General features: G+C 43.0%; 1 protein-coding gene across 1 annotated transcript in view; it reads left to right on the top strand.

Moving 5' to 3' along the window:
• The first annotated feature begins 394 nt into the window (after positions 1-394).
• The window catches only part of sec23a (Sec23 homolog A, coat complex II component), a 48922-nt gene continuing 28029 nt past the window's right edge, over positions 395-21287 (top strand). Inside the window, exons 1-9 of the mRNA XM_034195247.1 lie at positions 395-500; positions 2146-2410; positions 2600-2657; positions 3625-3711; positions 3794-4030; positions 4741-4817; positions 11516-11660; positions 16325-16483; positions 16931-17046. Of these exons, the coding sequence (XP_034051138.1) occupies positions 2190-2410; positions 2600-2657; positions 3625-3711; positions 3794-4030; positions 4741-4817; positions 11516-11660; positions 16325-16483; positions 16931-17046 (1100 nt within the window). The 5' untranslated portion in view covers positions 395-500; positions 2146-2189. The remainder of the gene's footprint in view (positions 501-2145; positions 2411-2599; positions 2658-3624; positions 3712-3793; positions 4031-4740; positions 4818-11515; positions 11661-16324; positions 16484-16930; positions 17047-21287) is intronic.

Raw genomic sequence — 21287 nt, forward strand, 5'->3', positions numbered from 1 at the left:
CTGTGTCGGAGTGAGACCTCTGTGAGGGTTTGGTCGGAGTGAGACCTCTCTGCGGGCTGTGTCGGAGTGAGACCTCTGTGAGGGTTTGGTCGGAGTGAGACCTCTCTGCGGGCTGTGTCGGAGTGAGACCTCTGTGAGGGTTTGGTCGGAGTGAGACCTCTCTGCGGGCTGTGTCGGAGTGAGACCTCTGTGAGGGTTTGGTCGTAGTGAGACCTCTCCGTGAGCTGTGTCGGAGTGAAACCTCTGTGAGGGTTTGGTCAGAGTGAGACCTCTCTGTGAGCTGTGTCGGAGTGAAACCTCTGTGAGGGTTTGGTCAGAGTGAGACCTCTCTGTGAGCTGTGTCGGAGTGAAACCTCTGAGGGTTTGGTCGGAGTGAGACCTCTGTGAGGGTTTGGTCGGAGTGAGACCTCTCTGCGTGTTTTTTCTCTCTGTGTCTTGACGTGGCGCCTCCATGTTGTTTTGTTGGTGTCGTCACGGTGAGTTGCAGCAGCCTTGGAGAGGTGAGTGACAGCGTCTAATTTGTCTTTTTGCTATGACACACCTGAAACTATTAGGGTTCTAAAAGCTCCTGGACGGAGTCATTTTATGTTTTGTTTTTTTTTACTGTCACCTCGTTGACTTTAAAACACACGCGCTCGTTTGGCGCCGCCGTTAGCTTCACCTGCTAACTCCACCTGGTTAAAACTCTCAGACACCGCGGCGTGTTTTCATTATTTATGAGGCAATAACTTCAGTGTTACTGGCTGTGTTCATACCTTTTCTTTTATTTTTGATATGGTTGTTTTATGTATTTTATGTAAAGAATCCAAAACCATTGTGAGCTGCATTGTTTTTTTTTTTGTTTTTTTTTATTAATTAACTGATCTGCGTTTGGGTCTCGAACACTCGTCATGATTGACAGAGTATATATAGTCATCTAATTGAAGACTGCAGTGAGTGAAAAAGGGAGAAGGTCAATATATAGTGTCAATTCAATTTTCAATTTATTTAATTTGTATAGCACCACATCACAACAGAGTTACCTCAGAGTGCTTCACACATTAAGGTCTAAACTTACTAACCCCCAGAGCAACAGTGGTAAGAAAAAACTCCCTCTGAGGAAGAAACCTCAAGCAGACCAGACTCAAAGGGGTGACCCTCTGCTTGGGCCATGATACAGACACAAATTACAGAACAGTTCACAACAATTCACGGACGAATATAAAGGAAATGCTATTGGTGCACAGGACAGGAGGGTCTCCAGCACAAATACCACACCCACCTCTGGATGGAGAAATACTGTATAATTTGTCAGCATTAAACAACAAGAAAAACAGAAGAAATACTAAGGTGATCACCGGCCACTAGCCCTAAACTTCACTAAAAGACCCAGAATTTAGGTAAATTTGAGGCTGTGGCACGCTCCAATTACTAATGAATTAAAAGAGTAAAAAACATAAAACAAAACTATACCAGTATGCTAGCCATATGAAAGGGAAAATAAGTGCATCTTAAGTCTGGACTTGAAAATCTCCACAGAATCTGACTGTTTTATTGATGCAGGGAGATCATTCCACAGAACCACGTACGGCAGCACAATTAACAGTTTTAAAGGCCAACTCCACAGAGACTGGTGTGGTCTCTTTAACCTGTACCACTGTATCTTTACCTACTAAATGTAGCTCAAAGAGGTTAATAAATTAGAACTAGAGTCCACAGTCGCATTGAGCCCTGTCCCAGGAGGGAGGCGTGGTCAGCATTTTAATTCCAGGCAACTCATTGGGAAGCACATAGGTGCTCAGTTAGTCTCATCAAGAAACAGGTGGAATATGCTGGAAAGCAGCACATGTTGGCAAAGCCACAAATGGAGGAAGGAGGGAGACAATATTCCCTTCCATAAGTAAGTGGTTTTGGTTCTTCTTGTCACTTGGTCCATGACGTTTGGTTGATAAACAGCTGTATGTTTACTGCCTGTGTCAGGACACGGACCATTAACTCTTCACTTATGTCTAGTTGAGATTTTCCCCTGCTGCTGATGGATGGTGAGAACGTGTCCAGGCCTGTTGGCCAGCGGTGTGTAATAATCCAGTGGATTCATCCTCTGGAGCAGACGTAGCAAACATGAATCTTATAGAGCAACGCTGACATAATTCCTCTCTTTTTCAGCCTCTAGGTAATCACCTGTCCAACCCCTGTCTCCCTGTGCTGCCATGGCAACTTTCCCAGAGTACATAGCTCAGAATGAGGATCGTGACGGCGTGCGGTTCAGCTGGAACGTGTGGCCGTCCAGTCGGCTGGAGGCCACCCGTATGGTGGTACCTGTGGCCACGCTCTTCACACCACTGAAGGAGCGCCCTGACCTGTCGCTAGTCCAATACGAACCACTTCTGTGCAGTCGGGCTACCTGCCGTGCCGTGCTCAACCCGCTCTGGTGCGCACTAGAACACATTGTGGGCAGATGGGGAACCAGGGTGGGCGTGGAGAACAGGTTCCGATGTCTTAGATAGTTGTCAGTACTCACATTCCAGTTCAGGTTTAAAGGTCACTGTCAGATGGTAGTTACCCACTCTAACTTTACTGTGGAACTGATCACCATTCTGCTCTGATTCTTTTTTTGTAGCCAAGTGGATTTCAGAGCTAAGCTGTGGGCCTGTAACTTTTGTTACCAGAGGAACCAGGTACATGCGCATTTATAAACTGCCATATTTTCTAGAACACGTTGCATCCATGTGTGTCGCATATGTCAAAAAATGCATCAACTAAAGGAAAATAGCATGTATGTTATGTTTATTTTTGAAATGTGACACTTCATGCAGCACGTAGCAAAATTCATTTAATTGCTGCATTATTTATTTATGAAACAGACATAGTGTTCATGAGTGGAAATTAGCGAGCTAACTGTTATTGTACTAGGCAGAAATGTAAGTAAACATCTTTTGGCCACTGAACAGATCATTGTACATACTGTAAATGATTTATTTATCCATTTATAACACATACACTACATTAGTCAGCAGAGGCTAACAAGCTAAGTAATGATATTGGAACAGGCACATAATGTGTGTAAACTGTTTCTTTTGGCCTCTGAGCTCATGGTCATATGTGAGGAAAACTCATATGTTAAAGATAACAGATTTAGCTTAGCCCACTTGCACTTACTGTTCTAGTTGTCTCACACAGTCCAAATAGTGTTGTGCTGAACAGTTTAAACATTATAGTCCCTCTGTTTATTCCATAGCGTAGCCAATCTTGTCCGCGCTCTCTCTGCCAAATCTGTCTTTTGCGTTCTGTAACCCGTGGTCGAATTGTTCCTATTTTTTAAATACTCTCTGATGCTTTTAATCATCTGTTTCTCGGCCATGGTCTTACTTCATCTACCTAAATATCGAAACATCAAAATGGCATCGCTGCTTGTTGTGCCCGGCCAGGCGCGTCGCTATGTTGGTGGTGCATGCACACAACCGACCTACCGCAGTGCTCCTGGTATCTTTGAATGCGAGTATTGCTTTAGAGTGTAAGCTGCAGTACCTCCCAAACTAGGAAAAAACAAACAAACAGGACTTACACTTTGGAAAATATGGTATTTGTTGTGACACAGTGTTCAAATACTGTATTTATGATGTCTTGTGTTTGATGCCATTTCAGTTCCCTCCTTCCTATGCTGGAATCTCTGAAATAAATCAACCGGCTGAGCTACAGCCACAGTTCTCTACTATAGAGTATGTGGTCCAGGTGAGACAGGGACATACTTGGTCACAGAGAGGCAGGTGACAGACAGGGTGACTGTGTTGCCTGATGTATGGTTTGTCCCCAGCGAGGTCCCCAGATGCCGCTTGTCTTCCTGTATGTTGTGGACACCTGCATGGAGGATGAGGACCTGCAGGCTCTGAAAGAATCTCTTCAGATGTCTCTTTCTCTGCTTCCTCCCACTGCCCTGGTGGGTCTCATCACCTTTGGTCGAATGGTTCAGGTGCACGAGCTTGGCTGTGAGGGAATCTCCAAGAGCTATGTCTTCAGAGGAACAAAGGACTTGAGTGCCAAGCAGTTGCAGGTAGCTATTACTAAAACCACTATAACTATTCCTCAAGGATCCGGAACTTTTCCTGCAGATAGCCAGCAGTGATAACTAGTTTTTGTGTTGCTCCCCATCTGCAGCGCTGAGCTGAATAATGCACGTCAGCACTGTGCACATACACAGAGTTATTTGAAGTGGAAGGATGTATTTGGTCATCCCAAGTAGGTCAGGACACCAGTGTGTGCACATCATTGTTACCCAAATTCAGATTCTAACCTTTTCAGTTAGTGCTGTCAGGAAAAGGAAATTAATTTGTGACAATTAATGACAGTAGTGGTGGTATATGGGCTGAATATTTACCACTGACAACACTGTCCAGCCTGTATACCACATGAGGTATATGGCTCAGCCCAGATAAGGGCGTTACCACTGAACGGCTCAGTGTGGCAGCCGGCACCCAACCCTGTAACCACTCCTTCATATAGGGTTATCGACTATCGCATTGACTCTTGTACTTTGGCTTGTGAGAAGTCCTACTGTGTCCTCCAATGCCTAGTTTGTGCAGGTAGTAACCATACAAGAAGTGGCCTGTGGTAGCTAGTCTTGTATGTAGTGCAACAGACAGCCAGTCTTTACTTATAAAGAAGTCTGGCTGTTCTGATTGTGAGCCAAGATCACACAGGACACGAATTGCACTCACTAGCTAATAGTGCTAATTATTTTTTAATGCTTTGGTGACTCTGCAGGAGATGCTTGGTCTGAGCAAACCTTCAGCCTCTCAGCAAAGAGGACCTCAAGCTGCTCAACAACCTCTTTTTAACAGGTACATCCATCCATCCCTCCATCCACAGTCAGGGCCTTAGGTTTACTTACACTTGCTAAAAAAAACAAACAAACTGAAACTCAATATTCCCCAATTTCAGACTTTCCACTTAACCAAGTGATAGGTGTGTTAATTCAGTAAGAATGTCCAATTCATTTACACTAGGACTCGTCAAGATAACACGTTATATCGTGTTAACGCATTAATTAATTAGTGGTGACAATTTTTTTTAATCGCACATTAACGCAGTTGATTTTTTTTTTTTTTTTTTTAAAGAGTCTGTTGCTCACATGCTTTTGTTTTGCAAGTCTGTCGCTGACTGCTGCTGCACTCAGAGGAACTGGTGTGATGAGTCCCTGACTGGAAATGAAAAGAATCGGCGGATAAACCAACCTACATGGGGCTCTGACTATTGTTTGTGCGTATGCACCAAACAGCATTTTGGAGTATTCGGCCTTCTTGGAGTCCCTGAATGGAGTCCTGTATGGTCTCCGGTGGGGGACTCCATTGTTCTGCTGGGGGACTTCAACGCACACGTGGGTAATGACAGAGACGCCTGGAGAGGTGTGATTGGGAGGAATGGCCTCCCTGATCTAAACCCGAATGGTCGTTTTGTTATTCGATTTCTGTGCTAGTCATGGACTGTCCTTAATGAACACCATGTTCAAACATAAGGATGCTCATAAGTGTACATGGTACCAGAGCACCCTAGGTCGAAGATCGATGATCGATTTTATGATCGCATCATCCGATTTGAGGCTGCATGTTCTGGACACTCAGGTGAAGAGAGGGGCATAGCTGTCACCTGATCACCATCTGGTGGTGAGTTGGATCAGACGATGGGGAGGACTTTGGACAGACCTCGTAAGCCCAAACGGATAGTGCGGGTGAACTGGGAACGTCTGGAGGAGCCCACTGTCTGACAGATCTTCAACTCACACCTCCGACAGAGCTTCTCGAGCATCCCTGTGGAGGTTGGGGGCATTGAACCAGAATGGGCAATGTTCAAAGCTTCCATTGCTGAAGCTGCAGCGCGTGGTGGACACCAGTGGTCAGGGAAGCCGTCCAACAAAAGGAGTCCTTCCGGGACATGTTATCTCGGAGGACTCCAGAGACAGTTGCAAGGTACCGACAGGCCCGAAGGGCAGCAGACTCTGGTGTGGGAGGACTTCGGAGCAACCATGGAGAAAGACTTTCGGTCGGCACCAAGGTGCTTCTGGCGGACCATTAGGCACCTTAATAGGGGAAAACGGAGAACCATCCAAGCTGTCTACAGTAAGGATGGGACTCTGTTGACCTCAACTGAGGATGCAATCCGGCGCTGGAAGGAACACTTTGACGAACTCCTCTATTAGACCGGAGCACCCTCTATAGTAGGGGCAGAGCTGGTAGCTGATGGAGGATTTTCATCAATTTCCCTGGTGGAAGTCACTGAGGTAGTCAAACAATGCCGCAGTGGCAAGGCCCCGGGGGTTGAGGAGATCCGTTCAGAAATGCTGATGGCTCTGGGTGTGGAGGGATTGTCTTGGATGAGACGTCTCTTCAACATTGCGTTGAGGTCTGGGACAGTGCCTAAGGAGTGACAAACTGGGGTGGTGGTCCCCATATTTAAAAAGGGGGACCAGAGAGTGTGTGCCAGTTACAGGGGCATCACACTACTCAGCCTCCCTGGTAAAGTCTACTCCAGGGTGCTGGAAAGGAGGGTTCGGCCGATAAACGAACCTCTGATTGAAGAGGAACAATGCGGGTTCCGTCCTGGTCGTGGAACAACCGACCAGCTCTTTACTGTCACAAGGATCCTGGTGGGTGCCTGGGAGTATGCCCATCCAGTCTACATTTGTTTTATGGACTTGGAGAAGGCGTATAATCGGGTACCTCGGGAGATACTGTGGGAGGTGCTGCGGGAGTACGAAGTGAGGGGGTCCCTTCTCACGGCCATCCAATCTCTGTACTTGCAAAGCGAGAGCTGTGTTCAGGTGCTTGGCAGTAAGTCAGACTCTTTTCCGGTGGAGGTTGGCCTCTGTCAGGGCTGCACCTTGTCACCAATCCTGTTTGTAATATTCATGGACACGATATGGAGGCGTAGTCGGGGGGGAGGATTTCCAGGTTGGTGGGCTCAGGGTCTCATCACTACTTTTTGCAGATGATGTGGTCCTGTTGGCTTCATCAACCTGTGACCTCCAATGCTCACTGGATCGGTTCGTAGCCGAGTGTGAAGCAGCTGGGATGAGGATCAGTATCTCTAAATCTGAGGCCATGGTTCTTAGCAGGAAATCGATGGATTACCTACACCAGTTAGGGAATGAGGTCTTGCCCCAAGTGAAGGAGTTCAAGTACCTTGGGGTCTTGGTCATGAGTGAGGGGACAATGGAGTGTGAAATTGGCTGGAGAATCGGTGCAGCAGGGGCGGTGTTGCATTCGCTATGCTGTACTGTTGTGACGAAAAGGGAGCTGAGCCAAAAAGCGAAGCTCTCGATCTACTGGTCAGTCTTCGTTCCTACTCTCACCTATGGTCATGAGGGTTGGGTCATGACCGAAAGAACTAGATCGCGGGTACAAGCGGCTGAAATGGGCTTCCTTAGGAGGGTGGCTGGTGTCTCCCTTAGATATAGGGTGAGACGTTCGGTCATCTGTGGGGAGCTCGGAGTAGAGTTGCTGCTCCTTCGCGTTGAGAGGAGCCAGCTGAGGTGGTTCGGGCATCTGGTAAGGATGCCCCCAGGGCGCCTCCCTAGGGAGGAGGAGACCCCGGGGAAGACTCAGGACTAGGTGGAGAGATTATATCTGCACACTGGCCTGGGAACACCTCGGGATCCCCCAGTCAGAGGTGGTCAGTGTGGCACAGGAAAGGAAAGTCAGGGGTCCCCTGCTGGAGCTATTGTCCTCGCGACCTGAACCCGGAAAAGCGGGTGAAGATGAATGAATGATGATGATTTTGCATATAATGATGCGATTAATCATGGAAATCGTGATTAATCGCGATTACAATGTTTAATCGTTGCAAGTTATTTTAAAAATCATATTTGAAAGATGGCTTCACGGCCAGTTTTTCAGCAGGTCAAAGGTTTACATACACCAAGTTGGCTGATTGTGAAATTGTGGTTAAGTTGGACTAGGCCTATCTGTAGAGCCATTGCCTTCTTTTAATTAATGGCCCCATCATAAGTGACCAACAAATCAAAACCCCAAAGCTCACGTGCGTTAGTTGTGGTAAACATGCCGTGAAGAAATGCAGCTCGTTTGTTGCAGCAGTAGCCAACATCCCAACACACGCGTGGAGGTGGGAACCACATGCAGACTAGACAGGCAGAATCAAACCCACGGCTTTCTTATGCGACAGTGGAGCTGACTACTGCACTAAACAAGGTGCATTCCTTCAAAACACTCTCAAGATAAGAACATCTGCTAAAAGCTAAAACTGCTCTGTTGGTGTCAAGAAGAATATTCAGAACATTCAGGCTACATTTTCTTGTTCGGCTTTTCTGTGAAATTAAGGCCTAGTTCAAAAGTAATGAAGCCTAACTGCTAATTTGCATTGCATTTGTCATGAACAAGCCATTATTTTATTTGGTACCATCCAGATTTATCTGTGAGTTGCCTATAGTCTCTTTGACAGGTACTGAAAATTTCATGGAAAAATTCCGCACGGTTCCAGAGATATGCATGAAATAAACCCCAAAAATAGCACTTTTTTAATCAATTTTGTGTGACATTGATATTTAGCATTATTTAAAGTTGAATGTTAAAGAAATAAACTTGTATTTTGTCCGTTTGTTTGTTTGTGCTTCATACTAACACACAGTAAGACATTTTTTTAAAGGTAGAAATGTCATTTCCTAGAAAAACATCATGTTTCTAAAGCAAGGTTAAACTGTCGCAAGTGTAACGCTGAGAATAAGTCCTTGATTTATTTGTGTCAAAACCTTAGCTATATCGCCTCCTCTACTTCAGTAGAATAATTATATTACTTGTTCAATAATACCAGGAACTAATGGAGATAATTTCTTTGTTTCAGGCTTCTGCAAACTACAGAAGATACCTCCAACTGTTGTCACAAGCGTTACGCTCTACGGTCATTCTATGCCAAATGGGTCAAATTTTAAAAAATTCCCCACATGACCCCTTCAAAAAAAAAGAAAAAAATTGTACTTGTTCCCCAGCCAGAGAACTGGAAATACCCCAAGTTTTAATGAGCCAGCTCTAATACTTTAAGCACAGGAGCTGTTTCAAAATCGCAGCATTTTTGTTCTTATTTGAAAAAAGCACTTTCTGGCCAAATTTGGCGAGCAATATAGCCTAGCCAAATTAAGTGAAACCCTTCAAACTTACCATTTTAGGTAAAATCATACTGGAAAAGCCATATCTGGCATCAAAACAATGATATCTGGCTTAATTTTTTATCCAACTGTTCTTAAAACTGCCAAAAATGGTATTTTTTTCTAAACGAGGTCTGACTTTGAGCATGCACTGTGTCAAAATAGATTAATGCCCACGCTTCTCCTTACAGACATAGACTGTCATGAATCAGTTACAACACCAGAATGTTTCATTTTTTCATTTCAGCCAAAATTGTGCTTGTGAGGGAAAAATTGAAATTGTGCAATTTTGATTTTTTGCAAAAATACCCTCTAATTGACCACAGAAATCACCAGGTGAGCAATTGATTAAAAAATTTAAATTTCAACCATGCAATTATATGGATGTAAAGATGATATATCCTAAATTTCAAGTTTGGGCAAGAAATATTTATATTTTAATTATTTTTTTACAATAGGCAATATTGTGTGAAATCGCACATTGACTATATGGTGTTAAGTCTTAATCAATGGGCTAGAAATGTGAATATATAGTTATTACATAATAACTATAATAATTATACAGTTATTTTAACTTGGTAAAAAACTGTATTGCTGATGGATGCAACAGCACAGGGTACCCAAATGAATGATAATTTTGACAATTTCCCAGAAAAAGGTCAGGCTATATTTAGAATTTCCCAGAAGGTGGGATTAACTGAACAACCTAATTTCAACCTGGTTTCCCAGAAATAGGTCAGAGAATTTCTGGTAATTCTGACCATTGCCTAATCATATTCTCATCAATCATGGAGGCAAAATGTGCTCTAGGGTTGACTTTGCAAGATGAATATCATCGAAAGACATTGTGTAAGACAGTTGGCTTTCACAATTTTGTTGATTTGAGTGATGCTGGAGCTCAGTCTGAATGACAGTGATCAGAACAAAGTTGAGTCACTTCTCCCAGGGTTTTTGCACACATAACATGTATACTGATGACAAATATTATTATAGTAGCTGATTTACTTTTAGCCTTTTTGCGTGTTCTGTGTCTGCAGAAAACACGTTTTCCTGAACATAACCCAAGAACATAGTTTTCGGACATGATGGCTTTGTTTGGTATACATGGTATACCTAGAATAAGAGCGCTTTGTTTGCAAATGTGTGCATTTTAAAGATTATGTAGGAAATATTACTTGTTCACTGTGTATTTTACTATTAAATATAAGAACTGAATCATTCAGGTAAACCTTGAAAGTATTTTTAGATTACATGACATTGTATATCGTGTTGTTGGATCTGTATTCATAAAAATTATGACTTTTCAGAAAAATTAAAAATATATAAATATTTCTTGCCCAAACTTGAAGTTTAGTGTATATATAATCTTTACATCCATATAATTGCATGGTTGAAATTTCAAATTTTTTATCAATTGCTCACCTGGTGATTTTTGTGGTCAATTATGGGGTATTTTTGCGAAAAATCGAAATTGCGTAACTTCAATTTTCTCTTGCAAGCAAAATGTAAGCTGAAATGCAAAATTGAAACATTCTGGCATTGTAACTAGTTCATAAGAGTCTATGCCTGTAAAGAGAAGTGTGGGTATTATCCATTTTGACACAGTGCATGCTCAAAGTAAGACCTCCTTTAGAAAATATACCGTTTTTGGCAGTTTTTAAGAACAGTTGAATAAAAAATGAAGCCAGATATCATTGTTTTGATGCCAGATATGGCTTTTCCAGTATGATTTTGCCTAGGATACTAAGTTTGAGGGGTTTCACTTAATTTGGCTAGGCTATATTGCTCTCCAAAGTTGGCCAGAAAGTGCTTTTTTCAAATATGAACAAAAATACTGTGATTTTGAAACAGCTCCTGTGCCTAACGTATTAGAGCTGGCTCATTAAAACTTGGGGTATTTCTGTTTCTCTGGCTGGGGAGCAAGTGCAGTGTTTTCACTTTTTTTGGAGGGGGTCATGTTGGGACCACTGGCTTACTTGGCATGGAATGACCCTCTAGCACAGGGGTGGCCAAGTTCGGTCCTCAAGAGCCACATTCCTGACACTCTTAGTTGTCTCCCTGCTCCATCACACCTGAATCCAATGAAAGACTCATTAGCAGACTTCTAATGAGCCACCCCTGCTCTAGCACATTATAGTATATATGCACTGATCATTTCTAGCAATGACTGAACCGAGACCAATAGAAATATTGAAACTCTGATATATAACCATACCTAAAATAACGTGCAAAAAGACCCACTTTAAAATTTTGATGGTTATGTCACACTTTGGCTTCATTATTTTTTAACTCGGCCTTAAGGCATCAGAGTTGCTTTTAACGTTTTCATTATTGTTGTTTTTAGTTTGTGAAATATGTATTTTAAAGCATCTTTCGTGCCCTCAGGTTCCTCCAGCCGGTCCAGATGATCGACATGAACCTGACTGACCTACTGGGGGAGCTGCAGCGTGACCCCTGGCCTGTCACTCAGGGGAAAAGACCTCTGCGCTCACTGGGTGTGGCTCTGTCTATTGCTGTTGGCCTTTTGGAGGTAAAATTGGGTGGTGTTCACTTTGTAAACAGTCCGTCACGTGTAGTTTCCCTATTTAACAGGTCATTGTGTTGTTTTAAAGGGGAACTCCAGGATTTTACAAACGAGGCTCTATTTTAAATGTTTTGTGTGTCATCTTTTCACGCAGAAGAAAAATTTAATTAATTGGCACAGTATTGATTTAGAACACAAACACTGTGTTCAGGCTGATTCATGCAGTGGCAAAGGGCAAGATGGAAACACTTTCTCTAAACTTCATGTCGTCATTGAACAGGTGGTAGCACAGAGAGGTTTCCTGCGGAGATAAACATTTGATTTTTTACCTCACAAATTGTAAATGATCTTTTTAAAACGACCAGTCGTACAGTTAGCCAATTACCTCAGCCTCCTAACCACCAGACGACACTGCTCTTCATTGTCTTTAAAAATAGCAAAATTCTGACTGTCTCTGCAGTGACATTGATGTATATGTCTGTGTCCTTGGAGTTTGAGAGACGCCTGGGAACAGCTCATAGCATCATGAGGACTCTTGACGGAGGTATTTTGTCCCTTCGTTGAGGAAGAAAGGTCCAAGTCTTCAGGGTGCTGGTGCTCCCTGTCCTACTGTATGGGTGTGAGACTTGGACACTAACTAGTGACATTAGGAGACAACCGGATTTCTTTTGGCTTTTTGAAGGATTCCTGGGTACCACTGGAATGACTTTGTGTCAAATTAACAGTTATTTCGGGAGACTAAGATGCGGACTGTCACTTGTATTCTGAGGGAACATCAGTTGTGACATTTTGGCTTCTGACACGTTTCTCTGGGCGTGATCCAGCACGAGTGCCTCAGTGTTGAGGACCCCAGCGGCTGGACAAAGCATGTGTCAGTGTCACCTTCTTGAAATAAAGAAATATACTGCAGTGGACTTTGGACCAGCTTTTTGGAGGTCTAAGGCACAAACACTTTCTTGTGACAGGTAAGAGTACTCTGTGCTGACCACACCTTATTTGTAGATCAGCACTGTTCCATGTGCTCAAGGTCTTGTGTGATTTCGAGGACGTGGCTGCACGCATAATGGTGAAACCAGCAAGTGCCCAAGCACTGCACTGTGCCAGGTGATAAATGGGGCCATTAATCTAATTAGCTGAAGTCTTATCTCATTCGTCCACCCAGTTCCTGCAGCTGCTCTTCCTGTTGTGGGTCCAGTGTGATTCAGTAGAGCATGCGCAAATTATTGCTGCAATATGCAGGTACACACACGTATTTGATCAGCATATGTGTTGACTTAGAAACAAATCCAGGAACAAAATAGCAATACATTCGTACGCTCACCGGCCAAGTTCTTCTCTATGAAATAGTGCTTCTTGTGTATCTGACAGAGCGTTTCATAAGCATGGGGTGATAACGGGCAGCACTCAGTGTGGCCATGGTGCCAGTTTGGAAAATATTTTAACTCTCCTACCAGCTCTGTTTCTGACAGACAGCATATTAGTCCATGAGCCAGTCATCAATTTTGACCTAATCGGTACCACTGAAGGTGACTAAACGACACTTAGAATCCAGCCTCAGTGTATCATGACTTACACAAAAATGTATGATAGCCATTCCAGGGTGGTAGCTGTAGCCAGGTTGGGGTCGATGAAGAATTACAAAGAGGTCAAAATTTTAAAATGCTCCAATCACATTGAAAACTATATCATATTATTTGTCTATCATAATAATTCCAAAAAAAGTATAGTTTGTACTATCTATGATAGAATGTTATTGGGAAAAACAGCAAAAATGGTGACAAAGGTCAGTTTCAGTTTGTACAGGGGTCAAAAGTTAAAGTTGCTAAAATTCAGTAAAAAAAAAGATGCAAATTATTGTTTGGGTTAATAGGGTTCTAAAAAGGAATAGTTTGCACCATCTGTCATGCTTAGTTATTATGTTACAGGGCAACATATGTATATAAATCTAATAGATGTTGACCTTGTTTGACCTTTACCTTGGAGACCAAACATTCAACACAGTCAAAACTATTCCATTTATTAATCCTTTTATTTCAACCAGTAATTTGCATCATTCTGTACTGAAATTGGAGCAACTTTAATATTTGACCCCTCTACAAACTGAAACTGACCTTTGTCACAATTTTTGCTGTTTTTACCCCATAACTCCAAAACACTCCATCACAGATAGCCCAAACTATACCTTTTTGGAATCGTTATGACCAGACAAGTAATGTGATATAGTTTTCAACATGATTGGAGCATTTTTAAAGTTTGACCTCTGTGTAATTCTTCACTGACCCCTACCTGGTTACAGCTACCACCCTGAGATTCCTATCATACAATTTTGTGTAGGCCATGATACACTGACGCTGGATTCTAAGTGTTTAGTCACCTTAAGTGGTACCAAAAACCTGCTTGGCCCATGGACGATATGTGATGTTTCCTTCTTGCAGGCCAAACAGGTAGCGATTTCCACAAAAAAAATTGAGTTTTCTCCTTGTAGCTGTTTTCCTCTTGCTTTGGGAGACAGCACAGGTGTGTAGCCAGGGAGTCAATGTGCCGAAAGCCGCCCCCCCCAAACATAATAATTAAAATAGTAAAAGTTAATAAAAAGTGTCTGAATGACATTGTCAGGGTTTGCTCCAAGATTACTGGTGCCCAGATTGACCTCTGCACCCTTTGGAGGAGACGAGTGGTCCAGAAAGCAAACAGCATGTCGTGCCAAGCTGACCGTGTGCTTTATAATAATGAATTTGTAATCCTGCCCTCAGGTCCACGTTATCATGTGCCAGCATAAAAGACCAACCAGTATGCAAATGATTTTATTCCTTCTGCCATAAGACTGCTAAATGCTCAAAATGCATCACATCCAGAACTTCCTGAGGTCCTGTTTCTTGCATCCCGTTTTTGCTTTCCTGTGCCAATGTGATGTTTTGAATGTGGTTGTTGGCTGCTGTATTCTTACTTTTTTCTTCTTTTTGTCCTTTTTACTGTGAATGGGTTAACTGCAGAAAAGAAGAGCCCTTTTGGGACTAATGAAGTACTCTGAATCTGAATATTTATCAGTTTCTTGCCTCTGCTGCTCATAAAATTCCAGAGCAAACTGGGGTCACAGTGGACGGCAGCAAGGACAAATGAAGGACACTTTGCTTGCCCTTCTGGCTCACTGTCTCATTTAGGTTTTTGGACTTTGGCAGGATGTCAAATTATTCATCAGAAATATAAAGGGAGCATATACGAGGTCTGTTAGAAAAGTAACAGACCTTTTTATTTTTTTCAAAAACCATATGGATTTGAATCATGTGTGATTGCATCAGCCAAGCTTGAACCTTTGTGCGCATGCGTGAGTTTTTTCATGCCTGTTGGTTGCATCATTCGCCTGTGAGCACGCCTTGTGGGAGGAGTGGTCCAGCCCCCTCGTCGGATTTTCATTGTCAAGAAACTGGCTGATCAACTGCCGCTTTGCTTCATCAAAATTTTTTCAGAAAGTGTGAGACAGCCAGGTGGAAACCATTTGGAAAATTCAGATGGCTTTCGGTGAAGATCTTATGGGGATCACACAGATTAAGGACAATTACAACTGGATTAAAGATGACCCACAGTGGCGGATGGCGCGCCGCGCACCGAGCGGCGATCGACAGGCTCAAACGACCAGATCATTTCCAAAGTGAACACTTTGTTGATCCGGGACGTCGTCTGACTACCAGAGAAATGGCAAGACAGCTGGACATGGCACTTTTTTGGCACATTCCACTGTTACAGGAGTTTTTGTAATGGAAAGAGGAGCGGAGAAATTTGCCACAGAGCCGCTCATGGCGCGGGACAAAAGCACCTCCGTGTTGGTCTCACAGGACAAGCCCTAACATGCCCAGCTCTTGCACCATTCAGAAGATTCAGACGGCTTTTGGTGGCTTTTCAGTCATGTGACTATCTGAGAAATTGTGGACAGGCTGGACATGCCCCAACATGTCATGTGAGGCTTCATCACAGCGTTGCTTTTTGTTCTGTGCCCTGCGCCTCCGTGCCGATGCGCAAATTTCTCCGCTCCTCTTTCCATTACAAAAACTCCTGTAACAGTGGAATGTGTCGAAAAAGTGCTATGTCCAGCTGTCTTGCCATTTCTCTGGTAGTCAGACGATGTCCCGGATCAACAAAGCCTTCACTTTGGAAATGATCTGGTCGTTTGAGCCTGTCGATCGCCGCTCAGTGCGCGGCGCGCCATCCGCCGCTGTGAGCCGTCTTTAATCAAGTTGTAATTGTCCTTAATCTGTGTGATCCCCATAAGATCTTCACCGAAAGCCATCTGAATTTTCCAAATAGTTTCCACTTGGCTGTCTCTCATACTTTCTGAAAAAATTTTGATGTAGCAAAGCGGCAGTCGATCAGCCAATTTCCTGACAATGAAAATCCGACGAGGGGGCTGGACCACTCCTCCCACAAGGCGTGCTCACAGGCAAATGACACAACCGACAGGCGTGAAAAAACTCAAGCATGCGCACGAAGGTTCAGGCTTGGCTGATGCAATCACACATGATTCAAATCCATATAGTTTTTGCAAAAAATAAAAAGGTCCGTTACTTTTCTAACAGACCTCGTATATTCAAAATAGACATATAAAAGTCAGATCTTTACGTTGAACAGCACAACAACAACCTTTGCACACACCCCCCCCCCCCCCCCCCCCCCAGTGCACTTTTCCAAACACGGGTGCTCGGATCATGACGTTCGTTGGAGGGCCGGCCACACAGGGACCTGGTATGGTGGTTGGAGATGAGCTGAAGGCACCCATCAGATCGTGGCACGACATAGAGAAGGACAATGCCAAGTTTATGAAGAAAGCCACCAAGGTTTGAGTCCACCTCTGTGAGTCACTGTTAGGTCCATATATATTTGGACATTGACTTTTTCCCTTTTGGGTGGGAGCTGTTAGTCACTACAGATTATGTTAGAAATTAAATAATAGGATGTGCAGGACTTAACAGAATTTGGCAGCCAAGCCAACTATTAAAATAGTTTGTTTATAAAGATAACTGTATATGCCCCCCCCCACACACACACACAGTGCTATAATTCCTACACAGTTGTAGATGTAATTACCATCAAATCAGGTCATCTGTCATGTGTTGTAATAGGCAGATAAAAGAGCAAAAACATTCATATTCAAATATATTTGGACCCAACTGAATATTATGTCTTTTTGCCTTGTGTTATTTAAATTCCATTTTATTTTATGAAGATAAACTGTGTGGAATTACAGTAAGAAGTGGAATGACATTATATTGTGCATGGTGCAGCACTACGAGGCTTTGGCTAACAGAGCGTCCACAAACGGACACATCATTGACCTCTACGCCTGTGCCCTCGACCAGACTGGCCTGCTGGAGATGAAGTGCTGCCCCAACTTCACAGGGTACGTGCACACAGCATACAGCCTAAAACATCAGCAAGATTAAACTGGTTTCTTTGCGGTTATCACCAGGCTTTGATTACGTCTGTGTAAATTTGTCCTCCTTCAATGACTTACTTATTAATCCGAGATGGAATACAACCCCTGGCAAAAATTATGGAATCACCGGCCTCGGAGGATGTTCATTCAGTTGTTTAATTTAGTAGAAAAAAAGCAGATCACAGACATGACACAAAACTAAAGTCATTTCAAATGGCAACTTTCTGGCTTTAAGAAACACTATAAGAAACCAAGAAAAAAAAATTGTGGCAGTCAGTAACGGTTACTTTCTTAGACCAAGCAGAGGGAAAAAAATATGGACTCACTCAATTCTGAGGAATAAATTATGGAATCATGAAAAACAAAAGAATGCTCCAACACATCACTAGTATTTTGTTGCACCACCTCTGGCTTTTATAACAGCTTGCAGTCTCTGAGGCATGGACTTAATGAGTGACAAACAGTACTCTTCATCAATCTGGCTACAACTTTCTCTGATTGCTGTTGCCAGATCATCTTTGCAGGTTGGAGCCTTGTCATGGACCATTTTCTTCAACTTCCACCAAAGATTTTCAATTGGATTAAGATCCGGACTATTTGCAGGCCATGACATTGACCCTATGTGTCTTTTTGCAAGGAATGTTTTCACAGTTTTTGCTCTATGGCAAGATGCATTATCATCTTGAAAAATGATTTCATCATCCCCAAACATCCTTTCAATTGATGGGATAAGAAAAGTGTCCAAAATATCAATGTAAACTTGTGCATTTATTGATGATGTAATGACAGCCATGTCCCCAGTGCCTTTACCTGACATGCAGCCCCATATCATCAATGACTGTGGAAATTTACATGTTCTCTTCAGGCAGTCATCTTTATAAATCTCATTGGAACGGCACCAAACAAAAGTTCCAGCATCATCACCTTGCCCAATGCAGATTCGAGATTCATCGCTGAATATGACTTTCATCCAGTCATCCACAGTCCACGATTGCTTTTCCTTAGCCCATTGTAACCTTGTTTTTTTCTGTTTAGGTGTCAATGATGGCTTTCGTTTAGCTTTTCTGTATGTAAATCCCATTTCCTTTAGGCGGTTTCTTACAGTTCAGTCACAGACGTTGACTCCAGTTTCCTCCCATTCGTTCCTCATTTGTTTTGTTGTGCATTTTCGATTTTTGAGACATACTGCTTTAAGTTTTCTGTTTTGACGCTTTGATGTCTTCCTTGGTCTACCAGTATGTTTGCCTTTAACAACCTTCCCATGTTGTTTGTATTTGGTCCAGAGTTTAGACACAGCTGACTGTGAACAACCAACATCTTTTGCAACATTGCGTGATGATTTACCCTCTTTTAAGAGTTTGATAATCCTCTCCTTTGTTTCAATTGACATCTCTCATGTTGGAGCCATGATTCATGTCAGTCCACTTGGTGCAACAGCTCTCCAAGGTGTGATCACTCCTTTTTAGATGCAGACTAACGAGCAGATCTGATTTGATGCAGGTGTTAGTTTTGGGGATGAAAATTTACAGGGTGATTCCATAATTTATTCCTCAGAATTGAGTGATTCCATATTTTTTTCCCTCTGCTTGGTCTAAAAAAGTTACTGACTGCCACAATTTTTTTTTCTTGGTTTCTTATAGTGTTTCTTAAAGCCAGAAAGTTGCCATTTGAAATGACTTTAGTTTTGTGTCATGTCTGTGATCTGCTTTTTTTTCCTACAAAATTAAACAACTGAATGAACATCCTCCGAGGCCGGTGATTCCATAATTATTGCCAGGGGTTGTATTTCCACAGTAATGTGGAGTTGTGTCAGGAAGGACATCTGACATAAAACCTGCACTAAATCAAGATGCAGCTCCATTCTGGATCTGCTGTGGTGACCTCAGATGACAAAAGGGAGAAGCTGAAAAATAGAATTTACTACGATGACAGTGACGTCATACTGACCACTGTGTAACTTTTCAAACAAATGCTGTTTTCATTCACTGATGAATACCTTTAGTTTCTACTCTTTCCTTGTAGGTATTTTCCCCCGTCAGTGAAAGTAAAGGTTTTTTTGAGGATCACATTGAAAACATCTGACCAGCAAATTGGTGCTTGAGCCTGAATAACGTAGAAATGTATTAGTCTCTTGATTAGAGCGCCTGCCTCTGACCCCAGAGATTGTGAGTTTGAGCCCAGTGAGGGACGAAGCAGTACAGATTATACTTGGAAATCTTGAGAGACAAAATCCATCATCTGGACATTAATCTGAATTGACATAAACTTTCAGTTGTTGATTGTAAATGGACTACATTTAACTTTCTATCTGGATCAAATAGCTCAAAGCCCTGACAGTTTTACAATTTTATTTCATACATTCATTACAGTGATGCTTTGCATTCACACACACACACACACACACACACACACACACACACACACACACACACACACACACACACACACACACACACACACACACACACACACACACACACACTGATGTTAGGGTGCTGCCATACAAGGCGTTCACTACACACTGGGACTTTGCCCAAGGGCCCTTTGATTGTCTGGTCTGGCTGGGGTTTGAACCAAGGATCCTCTGGTCTCAAGCCCAATGCTTAAACACCAGACCATCACCTCCTCATCACCACCATCACCATTGTATGTAGAAAAGAGAAGACTTCTGCACTCTGTCCTGTCTGTGCAGCAGATTTTACTCAAAATAAATACAATGTTTTAGGCTTCGACCTTCATCAGGGAGAAAAGAGAGAAATTCTCCAGGTGGATAAAGGAAACGCCTGCTTGGATGAGATTGAAGTCCGCGATCAGGTGATCAGCCTCACGGTCTGTATGTATTGAACCCACTAAAGCGCACGTCCCACATTCCAAATTGGATAATCACAATCTGTGTCAAACAACTAAAACTTACCAATTCCAGTAATTATGTTAAAAGCAGAAAAATGACTTCAAATACTGTCCAATCGTGGGTTAGGTAAAACAACAGAAAGATGAATGACTTCTTCATGGTTAGTCACAGGATATATGTTCGACTGAGAAGATTATTACTTGGTGTCTGAGTCCTTTGGGCCCTGAAGTCCATTGGTGCTGATGGTTATCCCGTGGACAGGATGTCAGTCAGCTGCAGGTTAGTTCCCCTGCCAGAGCCAGTACCAAGCCGCAACGCTTGAACCTGAACTTTGACCCTAAAGTGGAAGTCATTTTTCTGGACGCTTGAGTCTGGCTCCAAAATAGAGCACTTCCCCATAGGACTCCATGTTAAAATGTCCAACTTTAGATCAGAAATACACGTTTACAGCCTGGTACAAAAAAAGGGTTTTAGTCTTTGTAGCTAGTTGCCACCTCCATGACGACTATATGGGGCTGAATTTTTTTCTAACATCTTATTTTAGGATGTTTTAAGCAATAACGTTTTGTAGAATAGTGGGTGTGGTTGCTTTGAGTGACAGCTGATGACTTCAGTGACTCCTCCTCCTCTCATAGCCTCCAACTGTAACCCAGAGTCCGCTGGCAGCGGCCACTTGCTGCTATATTGTTACTACGTCTGTTTTTTTGGAGTATTATATTAGAAACACCTGGAATAATACGGCTTGTTATGTGGTGAAACTTCCTAACAGATCATCTAAGACGGCTCTGTTGCAAGACTGGCACCGAGTGAAAAGTACTAACGGTGTTAGCACTTTTAGCAGCTGTTGGTAGGTCCACTTAATGCATGATCACTGAAGAAATACGCTGCGCAATAACATTTACTGTCTGCACCAAAGCAAACTGTTAGGAGAACCACCGCACCGTCCCCAAAAATATGATTTAATAAACACCTGAACCCAGGTTAGCCTGTTAGCTGGCGGTTCGGACTCAGATAGATGAGCGTGTTCAAATTTTTTCATCACATACAGACCCACCTACACTCCACCCCTTTATGCTTTAATGTGTTCACTGTGACTCAGTGTGGGTGGGGCTCTCAACATGGCAACATCCAAAAACGGGGTCATTTTGGCTGTTCCGGGTCCCTATAGAAAACCAGTGGGTGACGTCACGCGGGCTCTGTCCAGTGTATATACAGTCTGCAGCCGGTACCTATTTACAGCTGTATGGATGAAGTGCCCACTCCAAGGACACAGACAAGGCAGCAGGACCACTAATCAAACCCACCAATCAAACCCAGATCTACATATTGGTATCTGGACTAGCCAAGCCAGCAG

This window comes from Thalassophryne amazonica, chromosome 19 (genome assembly GCF_902500255.1).
Source record: "Thalassophryne amazonica chromosome 19, fThaAma1.1, whole genome shotgun sequence".
Lineage (NCBI taxonomy): Eukaryota > Metazoa > Chordata > Actinopteri > Batrachoidiformes > Batrachoididae > Thalassophryne > Thalassophryne amazonica.